The sequence below is a fragment of the Notolabrus celidotus genome, chromosome 6, assembly GCF_009762535.1.
Source record: "Notolabrus celidotus isolate fNotCel1 chromosome 6, fNotCel1.pri, whole genome shotgun sequence".
NCBI classification, from domain to species: Eukaryota; Metazoa; Chordata; class Actinopteri; order Labriformes; family Labridae; genus Notolabrus; species Notolabrus celidotus.
This window is the reverse complement of record NC_048277.1, coordinates 27,637,169-27,662,331: the sequence shown is the minus strand read 5'-3', so window position 1 is coordinate 27,662,331 and position 25,163 is coordinate 27,637,169. Positions and strand designations below refer to the sequence as shown.

The 25,163-nt window shown below is 39.3% G+C and overlaps 1 protein-coding gene and 1 long non-coding RNA gene across 2 annotated transcripts in view; one reads left to right on the top strand and one right to left on the bottom strand.

The window, feature by feature from the left end:
- Positions 1-25,163, top strand: part of LOC117814283 (A disintegrin and metalloproteinase with thrombospondin motifs 20-like) — a 100,208-nt gene that overhangs the window by 62,251 nt on the left and 12,794 nt on the right. Inside the window, exons 24-29 of the mRNA XM_034685516.1 lie at positions 77-184; positions 2,673-2,837; positions 3,683-3,952; positions 6,273-6,434; positions 6,719-6,895; positions 20,886-21,053. Of these exons, the coding sequence (XP_034541407.1) occupies positions 77-184; positions 2,673-2,837; positions 3,683-3,952; positions 6,273-6,434; positions 6,719-6,895; positions 20,886-21,053 (1,050 nt within the window). The remainder of the gene's footprint in view (positions 1-76; positions 185-2,672; positions 2,838-3,682; positions 3,953-6,272; positions 6,435-6,718; positions 6,896-20,885; positions 21,054-25,163) is intronic.
- Positions 9,641-19,295, bottom strand: LOC117814284. Its single transcript, XR_004631545.1, has 3 exons — positions 19,013-19,295; positions 18,074-18,118; positions 9,641-15,618 (listed from the first exon to the last, which is right to left on the bottom strand). It is a non-coding gene; the product is annotated as an uncharacterized LOC117814284 (long non-coding RNA).

The following is a 25,163-nucleotide window of genomic DNA, read 5'->3' as shown; positions in this document are numbered from 1 at the left end:
CCCCACCCTTTCATAAAATTTTTGAATCACTCACAATAATTTCTCATTTCTCTGTTTTCATGTAATTATTTTGTAGGATTGTGAGATGCCGGCATGTCCGTGGGCCTCGCCGGTAAAAAGCACACCACGTCCTGACAACTCTGCTCAGCTCCTGACTCAGTGGAGATACGGCTCCTGGACTGCGGTAAGGAAACAAATAGGGTTTATTGGGTCTATCATAGCACATCACAGTCTGTTGGTTACTTTGTGCAGTCTAGAGAACTCACTGAAGCATTGTGGTTTGTTTTTGTTGAATTTAAACTAACTCTTAAACTGCTTCATTCATTTGTGTCGGTGCAACCTGAGGTGGAATTATCTGCTGAAAAATGAGAATGCTAATGCATGTGTGTCTTTTTAATAGAGGAAAACCACATTCTAGTAAAGATAGGTCTCCTGTGTGTCTGTTTGCAAATATAAAGTTAACTCATTAAACTTGATTGTATACCCCAACATTCCTTCAGATAGAACACAGAGTACAGGCCCATGATCCTCCTTGGCATTGTCTCTTTAACCCCCTGCTGTATCGACATACTGAAACACACACACACAAATGTATACACACACACACACACACACACACACACACACACACACACACACACACACAGGCTCCACTGTCTGTGCTGAGAGGCCCCTCTGTCTCTCTGATACTTTGCATTGTTACTCGTCACAAATGAAAGCCAGATTTCATCTAAACACGAGTCTACGGTTTCGAGGATTGAACCTCGTCTGTCAATCTGAGCGTCGGTGTGAGCTCACATGTCAAAGAGGCCAGCGCCAGTGTGGTCTTAATACACACAAGTAAATTATACACACATACACATGCATGCTTTCCCTCAGGCAGTGGAACTACCATCCTCTGCAGTGTCATTGATATGAGAGGGATATTAACGTGCCTCTTCGAGCTGGAGCCATTTGATTGCATTAGGTATTCATCCCTTCAGAAGTGTTTACCGTGAGGTCCCACTGAGAGCGCGGAGGTACAGCTGTAGAGAAGATGCAGGTGAAAGTTGATCAGGGAGTCATTTGAGGACAAAAGCAACATGTAAACTATAAATGCATTGATTTATGCCCCCAAAGAGTCTAGCATATACACTTCTCATGAGAAAAAAAAATGTTATCTCATCTATTACACTTTAAGAAATTTCTTTTGTTTTACTTAAATTGAACAAATGATATTAGGAGGCAGTAATAAACTAAAAAAGGAAAAAGGCAAAAGAGTGTGTGATTAAGAGAAACTTAAATTAAATCTAGGTCTGTTTGCTAGCTTTAGCCGAAAAGAAAAACACATTTAAGACCAAATATTTTAAAGCTGCTGTAAGTAACTTTCAGTTTGTGTTGATTTTGGCGCCCCCTGTGGTCAGGTGTGCATGATCAGTTTATTTGCTAATTTTCTCCTGTATGTGTAAGAAGTGTTTTTATTTATTTTTGATTTTTTTAAAGTTACAGTTTTGGGCTTTTTGCCTTTATTGAATAGGAAAGCTGGAGAGAGACAGGAAACGTGGGGAGTAGAGAGTGGGAGAAGACATGCAGTAAAAGGCCCACCGGCCGGGAGCCTCCACACGTGGAGCGCTTAAACCACTAGGCCACCAGCGCCCCACTAGTGTCTTTAACAAAAGAAAATCTCAACCTTCTTTCTTTTAATAATGAAATGTACTGCCCAATGATAATCTTTCCTGAGAAAAATGTGCATCAGGCTGTTTTGGCAGCCGGAAGTCTGACACCTACCCTGCAGCAGCAAGTTCAAATATTTATAAAAAACAATATAGACATGACGAATGGTATTGTTTGCTTTAGTAAGCCATGAAGAAGCATCATTAGGAATTCTAGTCTGTTCATTACAGGTATAAAACTCCTTACAGGAGCTTTAAAACCAATGAAAACACAGATTTTTATTTAGGGATGAGTATTGGCAAGAATCTTGAGATATAATCCATATCAGGGTCCAGGACTTATAATTCAATATGTAATCTGTTGGCTGGATGTTGTCAAAATAATTTACAACCCAAACCCTTTTTTAAGAAAGTATCAGCATATTCAATCTTTTGCAATATCATATTTTGAAAAATGAAAGTTGTCTTTATTTGTAATCAGAGTTGCTGAATCAGCATTTTATTCATCACTGTCCGACTCATCTAGTGTCAGAGTATTATATTTGTGTTGTCTGAGCAAAATAATAAACTATAGGTAAACTATTTTTTTTATCAATTTACAACAGGTCACATAATTTAATTTTGAGAAATCAAGTGTCATGATATTATCTCACACCTTTTAATCATTTAACTCTTATAACCAAAATATCACACACTTCATATTTCTAATCTTTTTAAACCACAAAAGTTAAAAGTCAAAACTTGCTTATTGTGTCCTACACCATCTAATGTCTTTGTAACTGTGCGCTCTACTCCTGGTACTGTAGACCTGTATCGATATGTTACATGTTGTCATACGGTTTGAACTTGTTATCATTTTAAGCACTTCCCTTTGCAACCGTGTGTTGCATTTCTAGAACAGCTGAGTCAGAAAACATTGAAAGCATTAAATGGCATCACCTTAGAAAACTACATAAACATGTTTCAAATTACACGTAGGATAAATATTTATCCCAGCTCTGCTTGTTCCTTGTCCTCCAGTGCTCCGTGTCCTGTGGAAAGGGGAAGCGAGCGCGTTATGTCAGCTGCAGAGATGCCCAAGGAGGCGTGGCCGATGAATCATACTGTGCCCACCTGCCCCGCCCCCCAGAGACCTCCGTGTGCTTCAGCCCCTGTGGCCAATGGCGTGCCGGGGAGTGGTCTCCTGTGAGTAAAGCATCCGACACTGTGTCCAATCAATACAGATGTTTTTCCACTCCCGAGTCAGTAATCACTCAGTTCAAAACAATGTTACAATCGCCCTGAAACAAACTGGGAATTTGGTGCTGCTGTGATCTCAGACAGTAAATCATTGATTTGTGAGTGTTTGCATGGCATGACAGCCAAGACTCTTGAGGATGTCACTAAAAAGACAACAGGGGACTGGAACTTGAGGAGCAAAGGGAATGATTTACGATGATTCTGTCACAATCTTTTGAACCAGCATTCATGTGAAATGAAGTCCATACAAAAGCCCTAATGAAAGTTCACTGAGGACAAATCTTGAGTTCATGAAATTCATGTCACGATAATTTGATTTCTACTGCCGTTGTTTACAAATTTAAAGACTCACGAGGCTTCCCATCACTAGGCCTCACATCATGGAACAATACATGGGAGCAGGCAATGAAAAACAACACTGCAAGACTCAGAGGTGGTTAAAATCCTCAAACGACTCAACAGAGAAATAAATTAAATTCATCTTTGGAGGACAATTAAAAGAGCTTAAACCAAATTAAATGTCAAGATGCTGTGATGTTTACAAAGTACAGGATTAATTTACAATGTAACATATGATTTAACAGGATTGACATCAGTTCAGTGAGTTTTCTCACACTCTTTGTCCATGATGCAGTCCCTACCCTGAATCTGATTTTTGTCTCTCCAAAAAATTAAGCACTCAGATCAAATGTGCAGAATTACAGGAATTTTTCAAAGATAAAATGACTTTTCACTATTAAAAAAATGTCTTATTTAGTCAAACTAACCTTTATTTCTCCCCCTGTCCTCAGTGTTCAGTGACCTGTGGCATTGGAAGAGCCACCAGACAGGTTGTCTGCTCCAACTACCACCAGCCCGTGGACCAGGCTTTCTGTGACCCAGATGAAAAGCCTGCAACAGAACAGGATTGCACCTCTGCACCCTGCTCCTCCATCTACCACCGTCAACGCATCAATGACCAGCCCTATGGATACCCCCAGGACCCGGGACGCCATCCTGGACACAGCAACTGGAACGTGCCCTCTGCAGACAACCAGTGGAGGACGGGACCCTGGGGCGCAGTATGTTCAGCATGTGTTCTTTTGGGGAAATGTGCAGATTTGTTTGAAAAATTCCACTCAGGACTTGAATTATCTTCCTGTTGCTCATGAGAAACAAATCAAGATCTCTTCATAGACGGAGATGAATATTCTCTTCTCTCTCAAAAATGTATTTTCCTCAAGAGAGACGATGAGGGATGGTTTGTTTTCTATGCATGACCAGAATGATAACTAGTTTATACAACATATTGTCATGAAGGCCTGTGTGTGACTGTGTGTAAACACATTCTTGTGAAAACATTAACTTAGAGGTAGCAGATGTTTTCATTTCCCAGTTGTAGAGAGCCATACAAGGAAAAGGCTTTTACATACAGCACTGAGGGAAGGATCGCAGTCCATGCTACTGACTGCAGAGTGTACCAAATATGTAGTGTGTGAAATCCAGACTCTAATGCCGTTTGAGGCAGATCTTATTTATGCCAAATAGCATTTATGCAGTTGAAGTTGTGTCTCCTGTTTGTGGTTTAGTTTGCAGACATTTTATTGAAGTTGTTTTGGCATCCTTTTACCATGAAATTGCCTCTGTGTGACCAGATGGTTATTGCAAACAGTAGCACAAAGAGATTATTTTGGCTCTGCATGGTAGAAATGCAAAACAGATCTGAACAGCAATTTAAAGGTTGCACATGAGTTAAAATAATGGGTGAGAATTGTTAAGTGCACGACTGTTTGTGAGAAAGGAGGCCAGGGTGTTTCTTCAAAGGGAGAAATACTTTATGTTGAGAAAATTGGTCCACCTTGAGTAAAACTGTAACATTACGCGTCTATTGGTGGCAGTTTTTTGTCTGTTTTTGCACAATACTTAACCCTTCTGTTATGTTGCGGGTCAAATTGACCCTTTTTAAAGTATATTTTAGGCAATATATGCCTTCAAAACCAGCTTAATGCAGCATAAAAATCTGGGCGGCATGTGACAGAAGAGATGTCTCGTGTTCATTTATCAACATCACTTTATAAAAAAAAAATTCAAAATGTAAAATAAAATAAACAAAAATCTATGTCATGTAAAACTATTGTTTTTATATTCAGGGCTTTCCAATGTGCATTAAAAAAGTTTTAACATTAATTGAAAGGAAAAACGAGTGAGTTATCCTCATGGAACCATGATCTGTGAGAATTAAAGAACACCAATGGACTAAATCTTGATTTAAATGGTTAGCAATGGAGTTAAAAATTAAATTAAAAAAACATGTATTGGTTTTTTTTTGGGGTTCTGACACTTTTGGATAATTGAATATGCCCTAGGTCAAATTGACCCAGGAACATTATTGCTGTTCCAGAGAAACAAACATAACAGGAGGGTTAAGTAAGTTAACAGATTGGGTGTCACTTCATCGAAAGGTCAAGTTATTAATTGTTCAACTATTTTAGAGACCAATCTAATGAATGTTAAAAGGAGAGAAGTGTGTTGTGGGACTCTGTCTTTGAAGAACATTGCTCTGTTCTCTAAATTCTCTCCTGCAGAGGTTTTTAATCCAGAACTCTGTTCAGTCTCACATAATGAACTTGACTGGAAGTACTGCTGTTCAGGCTCACCCTGTGCTGTCCTCCCCTCACATGTAGAAGCTCTGAATGTACTCACTCTCATTGACAGTAGGGATGTGTCATGTTAATTGGATGCAGAGTGTACCGACTGCTCTGTTCAAGGCCGTGTTGTTCAGTGTTTTGAGACTGTCCTTCCTGGACTGATGTTTTCCATCTTTGGGAGATCCTTTTAAACAGAGCAGCTGGGTTCAGTCTTGATAAGACTCAGGTAAATTTAGCAAAACAGGATGTGTACTCTCTGTGTGTGTGAGCTTGCACGCGTGTGTTTGCCTACATCTGTGGGCTTGTAAACATTGATCATAAACATCAGTGGAATCTGAAATTTCTTTATCATGCAACCATACTTTGTTTTGTTTTTCACTAAGGCTAAAAAATAATGTCCAAATACCTTTCAGTTGTTCAAACTTTGTCAGCTTTAAACATAGCATTGCTTTTGGAATGAGTGTTTGAGGATGACACTAGCATGTGTTTCGATAGAATCAAATAGCATTGAAGTTTAAATCTATAAATAAATCTACTCAGTAATCAGGTTATGATAGGAATATCTGAGTTAAAGTATAAGAACATGTATGCCCAGTCAATGTATGAGGTTAATTACTCATGCTAGGACTTTAAGTATCTTTTGACGGTTTGCAACTAAACTAATCAAAGCATTCACGCGGACCCAAAATAATTGAATAGATAACTACAACCATGTAGTAGTAGTCATCACTAATACTCTGTGTGTGCTCTGCAGTGTTCCAGTACCTGTGCAGGAGGCTTCCAGAGACGAGTGGTGGTCTGTCAGGACGCTGATGGACGCAGCAACAGCTACTGTGATGAGAGGGTCAAACCTGCCGAGTCAAAGAGCTGCGACTCCGGGCCCTGCCCTCTGTGGAACTACAGCGTCTGGGGAGAGGTGAGTTTACGTCATAGTCTTCCGCCAACATATTTTAAACCAAGCTACATGTCAGATAAAACCTCTGCTACTTTAACCTCTTTTGCTACGTCTCTCTTGTCTGTATGTCTGTGTCTCTCTTGTCTGATGTACAAAAACAGACATTTATACAGTCTCAGAGTGAAAGAACTGCAAGTTACTGTAGGTCATAACCTACAATAACTTGCAGTTCTGTGATTATAGTACAGAAATGCCTAATTGAAGTATGTTTGTAATAAATATAATTTCTTGTTTGCTGACTTCAGTGTACCCAGACCTGCGGTGGAGGACGGAGGACTCGCCTGGTGGTTTGTCAAAGACCTAACGGTCAGAGACTCAACGACTACAACTGTGACATCCTGGACAAGCCGCCCGATATGGAGCAGTGCAACCTTCAGCCGTGCCCGGGCTCTGCCTCGTGGCACCGCCGACCCTGGAAGCCGGTACGATAGTACTCACTTTGTTTTCCTTCAACACTTTACCTTCCTCACTGAGGACAAGTCACTGTGAGTAGACATTGTGTGTGTGCTAAAAATGACTTCAGACCTGTGCACTAAGTGTGTGTTTTTAGCCTAAAAAACTGCAGGAGATTACCAAGTGAATGCTGGGTGTCTCGCGCCACTCTTGGCTAGCCAGCTCTAGCCCACCCAGATGGGCCCTGCAGTGTCATGGTGCTGATTAGAATCAAGAAAAAAAAATACACAAAAACACAATGCTGCTCCACTTAGGGAATCATTAAAAACACATGGCGCCCATGTTGAGCCAAGGCTACAAACAAAACCTATAAATCAGGACAGTGTTGTCCAACAATGCCATATATCTGCAGAGGCATAACTCTAGAAATATTTATTTCATATATGAGGCGTGAAGTAAATGTTCTGTGTTGTTATTGCTGTCTTCACCCTGTATCCCCAGTACACAAGTGTATATTTGTGTATAAGAGTTAATATTATGACCTTTATTGGACAGCAGGAATGGCTGTCAGTGTATGTTGTATATGTATCTGTACAGTATGAGTTTGTTTTTTAAGTAGCTAGTTTCTGATTATGATATTTAATATTTTTTTGCTGGTGCTCTCAGTCAGACCTCTCGTATCTCTCTATGAGTAAATACAGTTTGTACAGAGGAAAATATTTTCAAACCATGTCTCATTCATATTTTTTTATAATGTGTTTTTTACTAAAGTTTAAATGCAGTTAAGACTGACTTCATCTCTTTTAGGTTCAACTTTCTCAAAGTAGTCCAATCTTCACAATAAAATCAATCTTTTAAACAAGTGATAGAATAATCTTTAAAGTAATGTGCAACAAGTGCATTGAAAGAAACTGCAAAATCTGAATTTTAAAACATTTTAATAAAGTGTATCGTCCTGTACATGACCTGGTACACATAGGAAGAAAGCATAGACAGTCATAATTTATGCTGTAATTACAATCTGTACATCATCCTTTGCCTTGTTCCTAATTTACAGTACATACAACTCATTCAATGCGCAGACTCAGATGATTTTATAACTGCCACATGAACAAAAATGGCAACTTTCAAATGCAGTTTGGTCAGAAATCGCTACATTTTGTCTGTCTCTATGATAAGGTGCTATTCAGTTAAACAGGGGTGCGTAGTCGGTATCATGAAGACAGAGTGTTTATCACATTTTCAGGCTTAGTAGAGTTTTATTTATTCTGTTCAAAGTAGGCAGCATCAGTGCAGCTTATCGATCACAAAACTGTCACTTCTGTAACTCAAGGTCAAAATTGAGCCGTTCTTCGTCAGCTTTCATCATTCTGTCCGTAAAACCAACAAAAGCACACAGATACCTCCGCCTCATTTGTTGCTGTGTCTCTTTTTCCTTTGGCCAGTTTTTTGTCTTTCTGAAGGATTTTTTTTTTTTTCAAATGAAACTTATTTATTTGTTTACAATAGATGTTTAATTGTTGCAGCTTTAATGATTTGTTCCAGTTCAGGTTGATGTAACACTTTACTTGAATTATTTGTCATTACTCACACATGAGTCACCTGAGCACTACAGGTTCATAAGGAATGAGTCAAAATAAGTCACATGCATGATCAGAATATTGACTCAGTCTTTTTTTACCAGTTTTTACCTGAAACATTATAAAACTGCCATAGCAAGCTAGTTTTCTGCAGGTGACACATAAATCTGAGTCTCTCTATCAATTCAGCTTCTAGAGGCTAATCTACAGTAGCTGAAAATCTTGTTGATAGATTTAGGTGGTTTAACCCTTCACCTGGCTACAAAGATGTAAACTTGTACATGGTAGCATCACAGATAGATGTGTTTTCAGATGAAACCAGGCTGACCACAACGAACATAAAGGGGGGAAAAGGCCTGAAGCCTTTTACCAGAGAGGGCAAAGAAACAATGCTGCTCAGTCATAGTTTGAGAGCTCTTTGACACCTTAGCAACATCTCTAGAAAACTTTGAGTTCTCTCTCAGTGCAGGATCCCCCTGCAGTTTGTCCATATACAGTCTGAGTATGTGTTGAGCTCTGAGTCAGACACTTTGCAGCCCTGCAGATTCTGGCTCCTACAATCAATATGTGACATGTAAGCAGCAGGCTGATTTATACTTTGGTTGAGGGATAAAATAAACACAAAATAACGATGACACATATTTCAGGTGAAGTGTTGCAGTTGGGTCTGTATTTATGTTGGCGTCCTCTGTGCACTGAGGATGTCTGCGGTCTCCTTTGTGTCTTTGCTTCTCTTTGCTGGGTGTCAATCTCAACCAAGACTTCCATCACAACGAGACTCCTCAGCCCCCAGCAGTTTCATTCACACTCCTTCATTCTTACTTTAACTCTGTGGTGCAAAGTTGCCAAACTCAAGGGAGCAACTCTACTCTATATTGCATATTTTTGGTTCGTTGTTGTTCTTTTTTGCTATTTATTTCATTCATATGCAAAAAAAATACATAAATATGTTGGTTTAGCTTTTTTCCCATTGTAAAGATTATTAAAGAAAAATAACTGTGACATTTGTGTTGTTTCTCAATGCAGTGTTTTACCGACAAACCAAATACATGACAGCATCTTTAACTACTTTAGCAACTGCTTTGTATTGGAAAGGAAGAGCATAACTCATGTCAGGTTCATACACACAAATAAAACCTAAAAAAGGGAACAGTCTGAAAACAAGGAAACAAAAAAGAGCACAGGACAATAAAGTAGTGAAACATGAAATATAAACTTTATTGTATTAACAGGAGAACATTTAGACACGCACATTGTTTCTTCTTATACATCAGCCTCGAGTGCATTAAAATAGAATTCACATGCAGTATATGTATGCAGTATATGGTGTGTGGTGAGAGTAGATAGCCCATAAAAAGACTTTACACGTGGGTCATTCTGTTGTGTTTACATATTTGACTCTCAGTGGACTCTGTTAAACTGCCTTCTTCAGTAATCCTTATAGTAATTCACATCTTTGAGAGCCTGCTGTAGTAACTGTAAGACTCACATACTTCAGTATAGTGAAGTGTAAAAACCCTGCAGGCAGTTTAAACATTTATTTTGTGATATCCCTGGAGAAAACATTCACAGTCCAAATCAAACTCAAGCGCTGGGTGGCACATCTGTTTACCATTGCATTAATGGAGCGCACTGTAAAGTGTTTGGCAGGAGACTGCTTGAGTATTACTTTTACTGCAACAATAATTGGTTTTAATTCATGCTGGAAAGGGTTGTGTAGTTTCGGAGATCCAAAATCTTACCCTGCAAGGCCAATATTTAGAGAGAACGGCTGCTTTGATATTCCCCTTCTTTCTTTTTCTGAAGGAAAACACATAAATAATTTATAAAGCATTGATGTTAAGTAGTGTCTTCGAATAAAGTAATTTTAGAAAGCAGTTTCACACAGGATTCAACTCAAGATAGATGATAGAAAACCTTTAATTAGCTAACTGCAGCTTGGCATCCATCAAATTTATCTCTCTATAAACTACTGTGCTGCACGTGAGCATCTACAAATGCTGCTCTCAATGTATCTACTTAGACCACAAGATAAAACCCCATATGCAACTACCCTCAAATCATAATGACTCCCATTATGTCATTGGCCCTAATACCATTTTCAATATTGTTAACCAGTTCCTACAACCCATCAGTAAATTCTGTTCTCATGTAATGACAGTTTTAAGGAGTTGGGTGTTCTGTTAGATCCAGAGTGGGTTAAAATATGCCTGTGGGTTCTTGTATTATGTAAACATTGTCAAAATAGTTTCTATTCCTCAAAGTGTCTTACCTCAAGAAGTGGCCTCTCAGTCTGTAGTGTCCCAAAAATGTATATTTATACACTTAGAAATAATATTTAGTATGTGTTGCCCCAGCAGTATCAAACACATCAGTCAGAAATGTTAAGTCGTGGATGAAATACATGTGTTTCTGTCATTTATTTTTTGAGTCATGTCAAATACACTCTCAGGAAAGTATGTGCTCCACATTTCCCCTCATACACCCCTATATGTTGAATACTGTTTAATCCCTGTTTGAAAATCTTGTTAAAATCAATCCATCGATTTTACCACCGTCATTTATTCAATATTTAGATTTCTCACCTTTCAGAGGAAAGACTTTTTAACTGAAGTCCTTCTTACACTGTAATCTATTTATTTACTAGGCTATACTTTCAAATTGACCGATGTTAATTTTTCTGATTTACATTTGTTCAGGAGGAGTCAATACCAGCAAGACTTTTCAAAATTAAATAAAATCAACACTTAATTTGCCCTTAAACATTAACAGCATCTGTTTTTCCTTCATTTAAATAAACACATTTTCATATGTATTAAAGAGAAGACACAAAACAATTATTAGTTTTATTGCACAAATTCAGCTTTGCAGACACACAGTTCAACACAAACTAACAGGAATGTAAATATCATTAACTAATGATGGTTTCCTGAAAAGCAATGTTGATGTCAAATGTGAACAAGCAGCAACAATGAGGCTGTGTGTGATAAATTGGCAACCAAAGCACCATTTTAGTAATTTATGTCTGTTTTTTTGCTAACAAAAACATACCGTTTCCTGTGGAGAGAGGGTTTCCCATGGAGGGGATCTCAGTTGAGCGTCTGTGAACTAATCATGCAACTTCAAATGAAATCCACATGCACACATTGACATACTTGACTTTGGCCTGAGGGCACTGGGCAAGAACATTCTCCAAACCTGTCACCCTGAGGTCATTCGGTCGTGACATCACTGGGCTTGTGTTTCCTGATCCTGCCCATATGCGAGTCGAGTGTTAGCAATCGACGCGACGGCTGGAAGGTCCCCTCCCCCTTCCCCCACGCTGGTCCTCACAAGCATGGTCCTTGTCACGGCTTTGATTTAAATCTGAGTCAGGAGATAATGTTTCATTTTGGCCTTTGAGAAAAGAGCAAAATAGTTGAGTTGATGATTTGCTGGTTAAAAGTCAAGCACTGTGGCCCACAGAGTTTGGCAAAGCATTAAGACCTGGAAAGCAGAAAACCAGATGCTGTGAGATGTTATCTGAAGATTCAAAATGTTTGGATCAGAGCACGCCTTTCACATTGGCAATGGAAATCTCTTTCAGGGCAAGGAGTTGGACAACATGAACATAGGCTCAACATATGCACACTGTAATGCAGATTGTCTTTAATAGCAAATGAAAAACATCCTCAAAATGCAATCTATCTTAGGAAGCAGTTGAATCACTTTTCTTTAAACAAGCTAAGTCTTAGGGGGTTGGATAAACAACTAAGATGACATTTGGTAAATTATAACCAACAGGAATGGCTAAAACTGCACTGATCCTTACCAAAAATCCAATATGGCTGACATTCTGATGGGTTTATGGTCTGCCTTCAGGAAGCTTTCACATTTGACACCATTTTTCTTGAAACCCAAACCCATATTAAAGTTCTAAGAACCCCACTTGGGACACATGCACCAAGTTTGGCAACTTTTTTGCTATCCTGAATCCCTCAAAATAGAACTTCCTGTTTCATGGTGTAACGTCAATGAGGCCAAATCATCTGAGGATTGTACAAGAGCTTGAAAATGTTGAATCTTTTAATCTGTCCAAGTTAGAGGCAGATTTTGAGGTAACAGGTCAATCCCCCAGATGGATTTTTGTTGACGCCCAACGACATTGTTGAAGAGTTATTGGAAGAAAATAATAGAGGAGCCTGTAAAATAGTAGATGTTATTATCACGCTGATCTAAGGTGGTTGCAGATGCCGTGAGATGAAATGAGAGGTGACAGGGCGTGAAAGTCTGGAAGCATTTAGGTTGGTTTCATCTAATGACGGTGAACGTGGCCTCACTTTGACTCAGGTGGAGAGCGCCTGCTTTCCCTCAACTTGTCGGTCAAGTAATATAAAGTGGTTTTAAGCCTCTAGGAGTCGCTTCTTAGACTCTGCTCAAGTGTATTTTTTTCCCTCATGTGGGACGTCAGACTTGAAGGGGCCGGTGCCTGTTCGGGCCTGTCAGTGCTATCGAGTTGATGGAGTGAAATGGAGTTTGCGGGACTTGACATCCAAGTGAAAAAGCTTTTTTCCCCTCTCATGGGTTGGACAGTGATAGATTGGGTGCTGGGGAAGCAGAGAGTTAATTGTTCTTCATTGACACTTCAACATATATGAGTGGGGGATATTTTAACAGCACTGCAGAGGGTTACAGATTTAGCCTGTACCCCTATTGTTGTATCGGCGTGCATGTACTGTACTTTCCATGCTCCTAAGCTACACATCTAATCTGTGTCTTTAGATGTTAGCAGGACTACTGGTCAACAGATGTGAGGAAATCCCAGTATGTTAGAAGTTATTCTTCAAGAAACACTAAACTGTGCCAACATTCAGGGGCGTGTCCAGAGGGGCATCATGGGCCCCCTTAAAATCTGGTCAGCTCAAAATCCTAGACTTTGATTATTTCTCTCTTCAGAGATGAGACTTGTGTTAAAATCAACTATAACTGCATAGTAGGTAGCTTTCTTTCCATTTAAATGTAGCACATTGTCTTTTGTAAGGTGCTTCAAATTGCATAAAGTACTTTACAAATATATTTCATAAAACAAGCTTAAAAGAGACTGCAAACAAACAGTCTGTACTGCAACATTTCCAATTAATATAGTTTTGATGTTTTGTGTGAAGTTTGCTTGCAATTTTTTATGAACTTTGAAGTATTATTTCAAACCAACAAACCTTTTTTTAAATTCCTAAAACATTTAATTTAAAATATTTATACATTGTCATCCTGTTTAAAAGTTTTATAGTTAAAAAAATATGCAGAGAATTTCTCTGCATATTTTTTAAACTATTTTTTAACTCTTATTTGTCCAGTAACTCCAGAAGATGATATTTAAACACAGTGACATGAATATCCAGCAGTAGTGAGGGATTTGATGGAACGAGGGAGGGGGTTCCTGTTTTTCTTTTCTATATCTTTCGCTCTTTCGAAGAGCTCACTGTACTGTATTAGGCTGTATAAAATACTAATACAAATATTGTTGAGTATAAAAATGTGCAGAGAATTTCAACATCTGTATGACATATCAGTGTTAGTACTTTAAGTAGAAATGATTGGCGGAGACAGAAAGGGTCAATTTGTATTTATTTTTGTGTGTATGTTTGAGTTTACACTTACAGAACTTCATTCCGTTCCATGCATAAGTCAGTACCCCAGTTGGGCCACCCCTGTTAAACAAGTCTTGACACACCCCTGCCAACATCTAAAGCAAAATTTCAGCTTTGAGGCTTTGAGCGCCATATATTATATGAGGGCAGGAAGTAACAATGCTTAATATTGCCTCTAAATCTGCCAGTTACTTTCTTGATAACTCAGTTTATTGTATGGTCTTGAATCAATGAAAAACTAGAGGAACGCGCCTGGTTTGTTAAGTGCTCGGTCATACCAAAAACTTAGTTTTTGATGTTTGATGTTGCAGACAGTAAGAAGCAATTAAAAGCTATTACCACATTGGAAAAAGCTGAGATTTCCTTTTAAAGATGTGATAGAAAATGAGTCCTCTGCCTGTAGATATATAGTAATGGGACACATGCTTAGCAGATGTTGATTTTCCTCAGTTTCCCCCTTTTTTGGACTGAAAAAATAATGTATGATTGTTATTTTCTTTTTCTTACATCACTTGCTTTACAATTCTCTGCTTTTGTTTTTTTGTAGAAATAAATGCAAGGTCATGCTCTTCCATGCTTGAGCTTTTCCATACCTCCCTGTATGCAAGCTGTGGCAAGCTGTTTGCTATGACAGATTAGAAAAGCAGCTGTTTAACAGGAAGAAGGAGTTAGGTTTGAATGTCCCGTGTCAAAGGTCGATACTTTATAACTTCACAGCTCGACTGCTGTTTGTATTTATCACGTTCTGTCATTGAGAATTTGCTTTTTTCCCTCTTTCCTCTAGTTGTGCCTGATTTTCTCCACCTGTAGTAGAATATGGATGTGAACAGGCTTAAGTATTCAGGTTAACACAGTAATGGAAAAAGCCCTCAGAGGAATGTTTACACAGACGGAAAAAAAACGTGGCTGTTTTGTCATTCGGTTTTGACTTATGGTTGCTCGGTGTATCCTTACTGAGTGGTGTTGACTTAAAAAGGAAACCCTGTCGAGGAAACTGTATATGCCCACTGAACCCTGTGTTTATTTAACTCTTTAAAGATGGCAAAGTTATACTCTGGCATGGAGAGCAGAATACACTGTGTAGTTGTAGCCAATCAGAAGTGAGCTGCAGCTGACTGTCTGTCAGGAACTGAAGTGACAGAGACAGGAAATTATTTCCACATCTTACAATCAGTCCCATCCTGCAGTGAATAATACAGCAAAACCAACTTGTCACATCTGAAATCAATCACTGGAGTATACGCCACTATTACAACTGCACTTCTATTTTGCACATCACTGAATTTAAAATATTTCTTGTGTGATTTCTATTATCTATTGAATATGGATTAAGTTAGCTGGTTAAGATTAACATTAGAGAAGTTAAATATATAAATATTCAGATTTCACGTTGCTCTTACTGTGCCTGGTTACTGGGTGGTTATTTCAGCCTGATGGATAAAAGATCTATGACTCTTGACATTCCTCTGCCCCATGACGCCGTTCTTACCAGCTGCTCCCATGTTGACAACATGTGTTGTTTTGACTTCTGTCTGTGAAACCTCCCTGCAAAACAAGACCATGAACAGAGAAGCAGTCTGAATGTTCCCTGATGCTCCATCTCCCTCCCTCTTGTCTCCTTCCCTCTCTGATTTGCACTTTAATCTCTGCAACAGAGAACACTGTGATCCTAATGACGCCATCAAAAGAGAAATAAAGCTATCAAAAAGTGCATTCAGTTCCGAAATATCACTCCCTTCTTGTGCTGGATTTGGTCCACAGATAACTGAACAGATTTTTTGCATGAGCATGGTTTACCCTGAAGAGCAGCTATCTTTGTTTAAAGGCTCTGTATCTCACAGCTTTGACAAGATGCAGCCCTGGGTATAATTCTACACTCCCTTCTCACTCTTGCAAGTTTGTTCTTGCTCTGGGTCAGCACGGAGCTTCTTTGAAGAGTCCATGTAGCTACAGTTACCATATGCTTGGTATTACCATCGTCTTGCATTGCGAACGTGCTGCAATGTGATCGGAATGCGACCTTGGCTCTCACATTTTAAGATATGGACTCAGTTAGAACCACAGACTGTAGAAGATAGGGATGCAACAGTACAGTTAGCCCACTGTGCAATACGGACCATGTTTTTTGGTCACAGTTTTCGTTTCTAACAGAATGTTTTTTTAGGGGTGTTTTTGGTAGTCATGAGGCATCTGGCATTTCAGGTGAATTTTACAGGAAGATCAAGGGGTTAAGAATTGAGAGAGTTTTCTAAATACAGAACTATTCCTTTTTTCTTTTGCACTTTAAAGCAAAAGAAAACAAATGTATATACATGACTGGTTTGTTATATGATACAAAATACATACATTAATACATGCGTTATGCTTTATATATGCATATACAAACTGAATACAGAGGCTTTGTTATATGAAGCACTCAGTATGTGTTACTGTTACTGCGCGTTTTCATTTTGTGGCTTCATTAACATAAACTAAAGTGTGGATACATGATTTAACTGAGGATCTAAACAGCTTTGTTAGGTAATAATTACTTAAAGGAAGTCACATTTCAGTCTACTTAAAACTGAAACTCTGAATGTTACCTTGTCCCAGCCATAGACTGTATAATGGTCCAAACTAGGTTAGTTTTGCTAAGTCAGAATGGTGATCCAGCCAGGTTAAAAAAAGACCCGTCCCCGTGACACTTAAACTCTGACTTTAAAATCATCAGGTCAAATTTTCCCCTCCAATCTTGCTTCATAGTACACCCCTCAGTTTTTTATTTTGAATGCGAGCAGTGCTGCACAGTGGTTTCAGCGCTTCGTGGTGGACTTCATATATATTAAGCGTGTTGTGATGTAATATTTACTTGGGGAGAGGAGTCTTCTTATATCAGCACGTGAACTCACAGACACACACATACAGCCAATTCAGAGCAAAATAGTTTTCATGGAAGCTAGTTATAGCAAAACCGAACAAAAACTGCAATTCACAAGAACGTATTGAACCGTGGATTCTGTACTGAATGGTTTGATATAGTTAGGATTGGTGCATCCCTAGTAGACAACATGCAACAAATAAATACATATGATATGTATATAGTCCCTTTAGAAGACTTCAATCTATACATAATGCATTATATATCCCACACTTCTATAGTATATTACCTACTTGCCTATAGTCCTAATGGCACATTTTGCTTCATTGACTTTATTGTTTTGCAGAAGATTCACATTTAAGCTAAAAAGCTAAGATTTTGAAAACGTTCATGTCAGACATAAAGAGTAAACAAAGACATTTTATCACTGATCTTAACAAAACTCAAAGCACCTGTGAAAAACTTATGGTTTGTGTCGTTTTTGGCGCCTCTTGCATACAAACGCTAACTTTTATATCTTCAGTGATGTTGTTGTTTACATGTGAAAGTAGAGCTGTGATTGGTAGTAAATTAACAAACAGCTGTTACTGTAGCTTGCTGTCAATCACTCTGTCTGACACCTATCCTACATAAGCAGTTCCATGCATGAGAATGAACTATGTAGAAATAGTTTTCTGTGCTGATGTTCTTCTTTGCTTATGTAGCTCATGAAGAGGCATTAATATTAATTTCAGTCTGTATCATAACCAGCTAAAAACTCTCTACAGGAGCTTTAATTATGATATTAACAAGGGTGCTTTGATGTGTAAGCCCTGGCATAAACTGTTGTTTTGAGAACACTGAGTTCTGTTTTTATCCCCAGACAAAAAGACTTGAACAGCATAATTATAGCTCTGGCAGTAATGACTATTCTCATACACTGCTTGGGGCTAAAGTGATCAGTGATCAAATACATTCATGTATACACACAAAGCAGATCTAATCTGCACCAAAGTGTTGGTTTCGTGGAATTCACCCTCTCTCTGTGAGGTTCTGTGCGGTATTAGCTGCTTTGATTGCCATATTGGCTGAGTGACAGATCTTCAAATGCTAGTCGAGTTTCCTTTGGATGTCTAAAAGTTTCCATGTGTCCCATTGGCTCACCTGTTCACAGCAAAGAAGTGGGTGTGGTCATCGTGAAGCTACCGCCTGCCAGTCAAAGACAAAGACATAGATGTTCAAATAAAGGCATCTGATACAGATCTGATTGTTGTTTTGTTGCACAAAGTCAGATTTTGTTGTTCATTTAATCAAACCCCCCTCTGCTTTTTGATGGTTTTAGCATGAGAAAAGTTATAAATTAGCTGTGTCTGGTTTAGCACTCAATTATGTGATTTGTTCCAGAACTATGAAACTCTTTCACACCAAGAGCCGCACTTAAGAGCCATATTAGCAGAGAGAAATAAAAGCTGGGTGTTCATTACGTCTGGCTTTAAATATCAAAATGTGTGATTTTATACCGAAATTCTGTTTCAGCTCAGAAACAAAAACCCTGCTCCACCAAAGCTGTTTTACTTGGCTGGTGTTCAACTTTGTGCCAAATCCAAAGTGGTTCAGTCATTCCATTTTAAAGTAATCCACATTATGCCTAACATGAACCTTGCTGGATTATACTAGATTTAGCCCACCTAATCATGTGTAATTAATTGCTGGGACAACGTGGGAGGGCAAACCTGTCTCAAGGGTGTTTCATTTCCCATGTGACCCATTGATTTTTTCTCCACAAGTTGTTCTTCCTCTGCATGTTAAAGAGACCCTTCAAAGAGGGGTTTTTTTTCCATTGATTTAAAACACTCTCACAGCTTAGCAGCTCATTAGCGTAGCATTAGGATGCCAACATAGCATGCATGACATGTAGAAGTTAAATATAAAGCACACTTAATGCTATCATAATACAAAGTAGGCTCTCAAATATCAGGCACATGCACACATACATTCTCCAAACACAGCCACCTCTCTCTGTCTTCAAACAATCAAGTACCTCGATGCGAACTTGTCACTCTTTTAGTCGCTGAAAACCACTGATAAGTGTAGTAGTCTTACCTGAGTGGGTGCTGGTGATTGAAGCCGCCCAGCTGTAGCTCAGTGCAGCAGAGGTCCCTGAGTCCTTGCCCTCTCTTTGCTCTCAGAGGTGAAGCTGTCCTCTGGTCCCACGAGCGGTGCCAGCTCTCTGTGCGCTCTGCATTACCAGCCCTGATTAACTAATGGCTGACAGATGAGGTTGGCAGGGCGGAGGGAGGAGCAAATCGCCATATAGCGTCTCTTCTTCCCACCGTTAAAATGCAGATACAGTTCAGCTGGGGGAGCACAGCCCGTATGGCTGCGATTTCCTTTCTTCCTCCCTTTTTTTTCCTCCTCTTTCTTTTTTTTCCTCCTGCTTTTACAGCAGTAAGGAGGGGCTATCCCTCTGCCTCAACCCCCCCTCTTCTAACATGTTTGCCTGTCTCTGCTCTTGTCTGAGGTAGACGCACTTCTGTTATCATTTTTGAGTGAGTGTGCAGCGGGTATGTGAATCTGCCATGCTCAGGACTAGTCACTCAGCTCTGGCCCTCAGCTTTGATGTTCTCCGTCAGCTGAGCCAGCCCTGTGTTTAAAATGCCTCAATAATTACAATGTGTATGATGCATGTGTGTGCAGTGTCAACCACGGCCCGCACCACACTTTGAAAGAAAAGGCTGGAGGTGGCTTTGTTTAAAGGGATCAAGTGGATCTCAAAACAGATATCAGGGGATTTTTTTAGTATCAGCTCCAAGAAACAGAAGAAAAGAGTACATTTTCTAAATTTAGGCTGTTTCTTTTCATGGTCCATCATCTGTTGTACGATCAGTACCATGAGCACTCAGAAATTAAATGTGTTTGGTGTTATGCAACATTTCTGGCATCACAATGAGAGGACAATGCAATATTATGTTTATTTTCTGGAGTGGAAAATACGCTAAGAAAGAAATGTAACTCTCCTCGTCTTGTGTATTTGATTCCAGCACCCCATTTTTGGAGCAGCTTTGAATGGGGGCGCTCACTCGTCAAGCGGGTACACTAATTGCTGTCTGGCCTCATGGGTACCGAATACTTTGGAATATTTTTATCTCTAATCTCGTTTTCAGTGCTTTCATCAGGGCGTCTGGTTTTTATTCTTCGTGTTTTTTTTCCTCTTTCTAATCGTCATCGTCTCTCTAGCTTTCCTGTAGTATTTCTAAGTCCCTTATTCATACCAGATGATCGTCTCGCCGTGCGCATGCATCAATGTTTCGCTCTGCGTCTTTCCCTCCTCCTCCTGCCCCGGCCTCTGCCTGTCCACAGCAGCTCTTAAAGTAATTCCTCTGTTTACAGGTTAAATAGCCGGCTGCATTCCATCAGCGTCTGAGTGTTTGACAAAAAAGGTTTTGGCGAAATCCATATAAGTTGTTTGGTTAAATCTGTTTGCAGTGTGATCACTTGGCCATGAAATGCAATGAGGAAGCTGCTGCTGGGTGCACCGAGTGAACTTTTGTTTGGATCTTAATGGTGTATATGTAGGTCAGAGAGAAACATCGGGTTACACACTGATGTCTACGTCCGTGGTCCTCCCATCTGTGTCTGCTTCCTCTGGAGGCATCAAGGGTTTTATTTGTGCTTCTAAAATCTAGAAAATGTACCATCTACAGTGTCTTACGTACTTTGAATAATCCACACACCTCATTAGTTAGTCAATTGTTGGACCTCTTTCTACCTTACACTACTTCATGTGATCTGAAAATAGCTTAGATAAGCTTAATTTAAATATTCATTGTAATATAAGTTGTCTTTGTTTTCTTTATAAATGTGTAAAATCTTTTTATATGCCAATCATGATGAAATCCAGAGCTTCTATCTTCACCAGGACTCTGCTAATGTGTCTCTCTTTCTCCCATCCCCCTCCATCCTCTTCCCTCCTCAGTGTTCAGTGAGTTGTGGTCGGGGCACCAAGCAGCGGGAGATAAACTGTGTTTATCAGAACCAAACCAAAGTTGAGGAAGAGCAGTGCAGTCATCTGGCCCGGCCGCGGACACAGAAGGCCTGCCGGGCCCAGGGATGCCCCAGTTGGAAGGCCAACAAGTGGACAGAGGTATGTTTGCCTTATTCCCCCCCTGTCTCACCAAACAGTCTCTGGAGGACTTCAGTAACAGTAACTGCTGCTTGCAGCTGAGACACAAGCACAAACAAGACTTCCCAGAGGCTGCAGATGTAGGACATGTACACACAGAGCACCTGTCCAATCACAGCTCAGTTTATTCTTGTTCAAGAGTAATGTGTGGCTTCCTCGAGTGTGGAGCAAACACCACAGGCTGGAGCTGAAACACTGTTTATGTGGCGCACTTGACATTTAGATGTTGGGTTTTCCAGCAAAGTGTTGAAATAGTTGTGTAGTGCAATCTCAAGTACAGATTCATTCTACAAGACTTCTTCCTTTGAAGTTTTTTTTGAAGATCAAACAGATCTTAATGTTTCAAGAGCCTTGTTGGTTGGATGATACGGAAAAACGTAGGCATAAAAAACACGTTTTGTGTACTAAACCTCATCAAGGATTTGTTAGTTATGCAAACTCATACACACAGATGATGCAGACTAGTACGGCCTCCCATGCAGATGAAAGCATGATACAAAGAACAACATAAATCTTCAAGCACAGCAGGTTTCTACACCATTGTTCACTACTGCAACCAGACACTGACAGGGCAAAGGCTGTGCATAGAGGAGTCACTGGAGGGGGGGCTTGAAGTTACAGTCTTGGTGGAGCCGACCACACAGCCGCTATATCTGCTACTAAGAGAGTATGCATAAAGCCGCAACGCAGTTTTGGCTCAAAGTCACGTTGAGCCCCCCGCAGGGCAGAAAATATTCAATACCAAATTCATCACTAGTTGCAGAGCAGACTGAAAGGAGGAATGCTGTGTCATGCTCTTTATCATGCTTTGACAGATCGCCCAGAGGAACAAGCACACTGCATGTTCAAAAGCACAAAATAAATACAGAGAGCTTTAAGTCACAAAATCTGTTAACACATCAATATCTTTACATCGCGTGTTTCCAAATCCATCATATACTTCCTCCTTTCTCAGTAACTGTTAATTCTTGAAATATCCATGAAGACCTGTGTCCACCTCCCTCCATTCCCACTCCAGCCTTTAAGGGGTACCTCCTCCTCCTCCTCCCTCTCCCCCTCTTTCTCTTTCTCTCGCCCGTGTCTGGAAGCAATCATCTTCCTCCACATACCACCAGCAACCATGAAATCCTCAACCAGAGCATAAAGACATGTTTTATATCTTAATATCCATGCATGTGACAACTTTGAAACCTCAGCACCCTCTGTTTGAGTTATTCCACCGCTACCCGGCCCTCTCACTCACCTCTGACTGGGGCGGGGTAATGGGTGACATGTTAGAGGAGCTGGGTTGGAGGGGGGGGATGAACTGCCCATTGAGCCAAGGCCAGAAAACCTTCTCCACCATTAATTGTTTAGATTTATTTGCACACTTATTTACACTTAAATAGCCCAAATAATTGTTACACGATTGGTTCTGCAGAATTGTAATACATTATGAGGGTTTTGTCTCCAGAGTTGAGGAGCATGGAAAATCCTGAAGGTTGTCAGGAACTTGTGTTTCTGGAAACAATGTTCCTGTTTCACTGACTAATCCAAAGATCAGTCTGTCAGCAGGTTTGATATGCTCTGTTTTTACAGAAGAAAGTAGTTCCACTGGAAAAAAATCTGTATGTTTGACAGATTATTCCAAGCAAACAGATGAAGTTTACTTTGCATCCTGTGTGTATGTATCGCAGAAAAAAGTCTAAAGCATACACATGTAAGATCCTGCATAAAGAAACTAGATATACGCACAACTGATGTCACTGAACGAAGAGAAAGAAAGCATTTTTTGTAAATGACTGTGAACTGACCCTTTAAAAGAAAGCAGCTGTCATTCAACACTATAATATCGTTTTTATGTATCAATGAGATACTGTATTCATGATCAGCCTCTGGCGGCTGTTAAAAAATCAATCAATCAATCAGAATTTATTTATAAAGCGCTTTTCATACAATGATATTGTAACACAAAGTGCTGTACATAAAAGAGTAAAAATAAAAAGACCCCTCCATCCTAATCCCAACCCAGCCTGACCCCAAAACCCACCTACAATCCTAAGGCGAAGAACACAATATATGCAATAATAATAATCAAAACAATAAAAATAAAATAAATAAATAAAAAATGATAATAATAAGTTGCTGAACGAACTGAGGAAACGCTGATATCTTAATGAGGAAACACTGGAGGTAAAATAAGATGTTAAAACTCAACACAGGAAATTAAAATCACCAAAATAAAATAAATTTCTAAGATAGTAAAACACTAAAATAATAAACCATTAAAAGAAAATAAGACGCTATACTTAAAAAATAAATAAAATAGAATAAAAAGTGACTAAAATTTGAACTAGATGATAAATAAATAAATAAATAAATAAATAAATAAATAAATAAATAAAAATGTTATAAGAATAAAACTCAGTTAAAAGCGAGACTAAAAAGGTGGGTGTTGAGTTTGCTTTTAAAAATATTTATGTTCTGTGCAGCCCTCAGATCTTCAGGTAGGCTGTTCCACAGGCGTGGGCCGTGATAATAAAAAGCTGCCTCACCGTGAGTCTTTGTTCTAGCTTTTGGCACAATTAAAAGTCCACTACCTGAAGACCTGAGGGCTCTCACTGGCTCATATGATAAAAGCAAATCTGATAAATAAGAAGGACCAAGACCATAAAGAGATTTAAAAACCAATAAAATAATCTTAAAATCTATTTTAAAAGATAATTAATAATCAAGATTAATGATTAGAAACATGTATTAACTTTACTTCAACTTAAACATTTGATAACATTTCAAACATGCCACATTGAAATCTTAAAAAACTTCAAGCAGTCTAATGCAACACATCCCAAATCATTCATTTAGGATTTTGGGATGGCCAGTCAGATTTCAAGTGGGGCCCTGGCCACAATGATCCCCCTTGGATCCACCCCTGCTGCTCAACCAAAATTATAGCTCATTGTGCACACCACTACACAACATAATGGATACAAACACAGGTCCACTCAAACAGCTACATTTGCACTTAGCACAGTGTTACCCGGTTGTTGCCACACAGTCCAACTTTAGTACAAAAGCACATGTTTAGCTCACAATTGCTGCCAATAAATTAAAGACAGTGAATAGCTTACCTGCAACAGTAGGCACCTGTTCCAGCTGGCCTAGATGGTCACTATCCTCTAAAGTGACAGTTTTGAAATTGCACCATAATCATGCATAAACTACAATCATGCAGCATGGTGAGTCGACAGGTGTTCCGTAACAATCTGTTTTTCACGGGGAAAAGAAACTCTAGTCTCTAGCGTACTTCTTGTATTTCACTGATAATCCACAGACCTGTTGAGGAACATCAAACTTCATTGTATCACATCATCACTGTGATCCAAAGTGACCTGCTCAGTTGCTTCCTGCATCTTAGTGACACAAGCACTGGTCTCACTTTCTCTGCTCTGATCATTTATCATTATTCAATATTTTTAAGGGCTTTTTTGGGTCACTGAGGCTCTGTCTGATTTTGCATTTAAAGCAGCAAAGTCAGTTTATTCATTTTCAGTAAAATATAACGAACACATTAGGATCTCTAGTTAAATCACATGCTTTACCGTTGACAGCTCTACTAATCATTCATCTAAAGTTTCATCCCTCCCTTCTCTGATAAAAGACTCACACGCCTCTAACAAGAACAGGAATATGGAATTAAGTTTGGTTCAACTGTGGCTGTCATCAGTGGCTACATCACTTGAACAGAAGGTTTCATTTTCAAGCTTCATAATACAAAAAAAGTTCTTGATTTGAAGGTTCCATGGTACATTTTGTTCTCTTTCCAAACCCAAGGACCTGACCTTCACATTCATCCACATATATTCAGTAATAACAAACAATCGCAGTGGGAAACCAACAACACAAAAAGGCCTACATCTGGAAGTTTTTTGGGGGAAATGTGAGTCTGGCTGTTTAACGCACAGATTTTCTGACTGTGTGAAATCACTGAGGCTTAGTGATGTTCTTTGAGGTCTGTGGAAGAGTCGGAGAGAAATCAGGCAGATCAGCTCAAGCCTTACAGAGTGCTTCCTCAGTATGCAGGTATGCTTC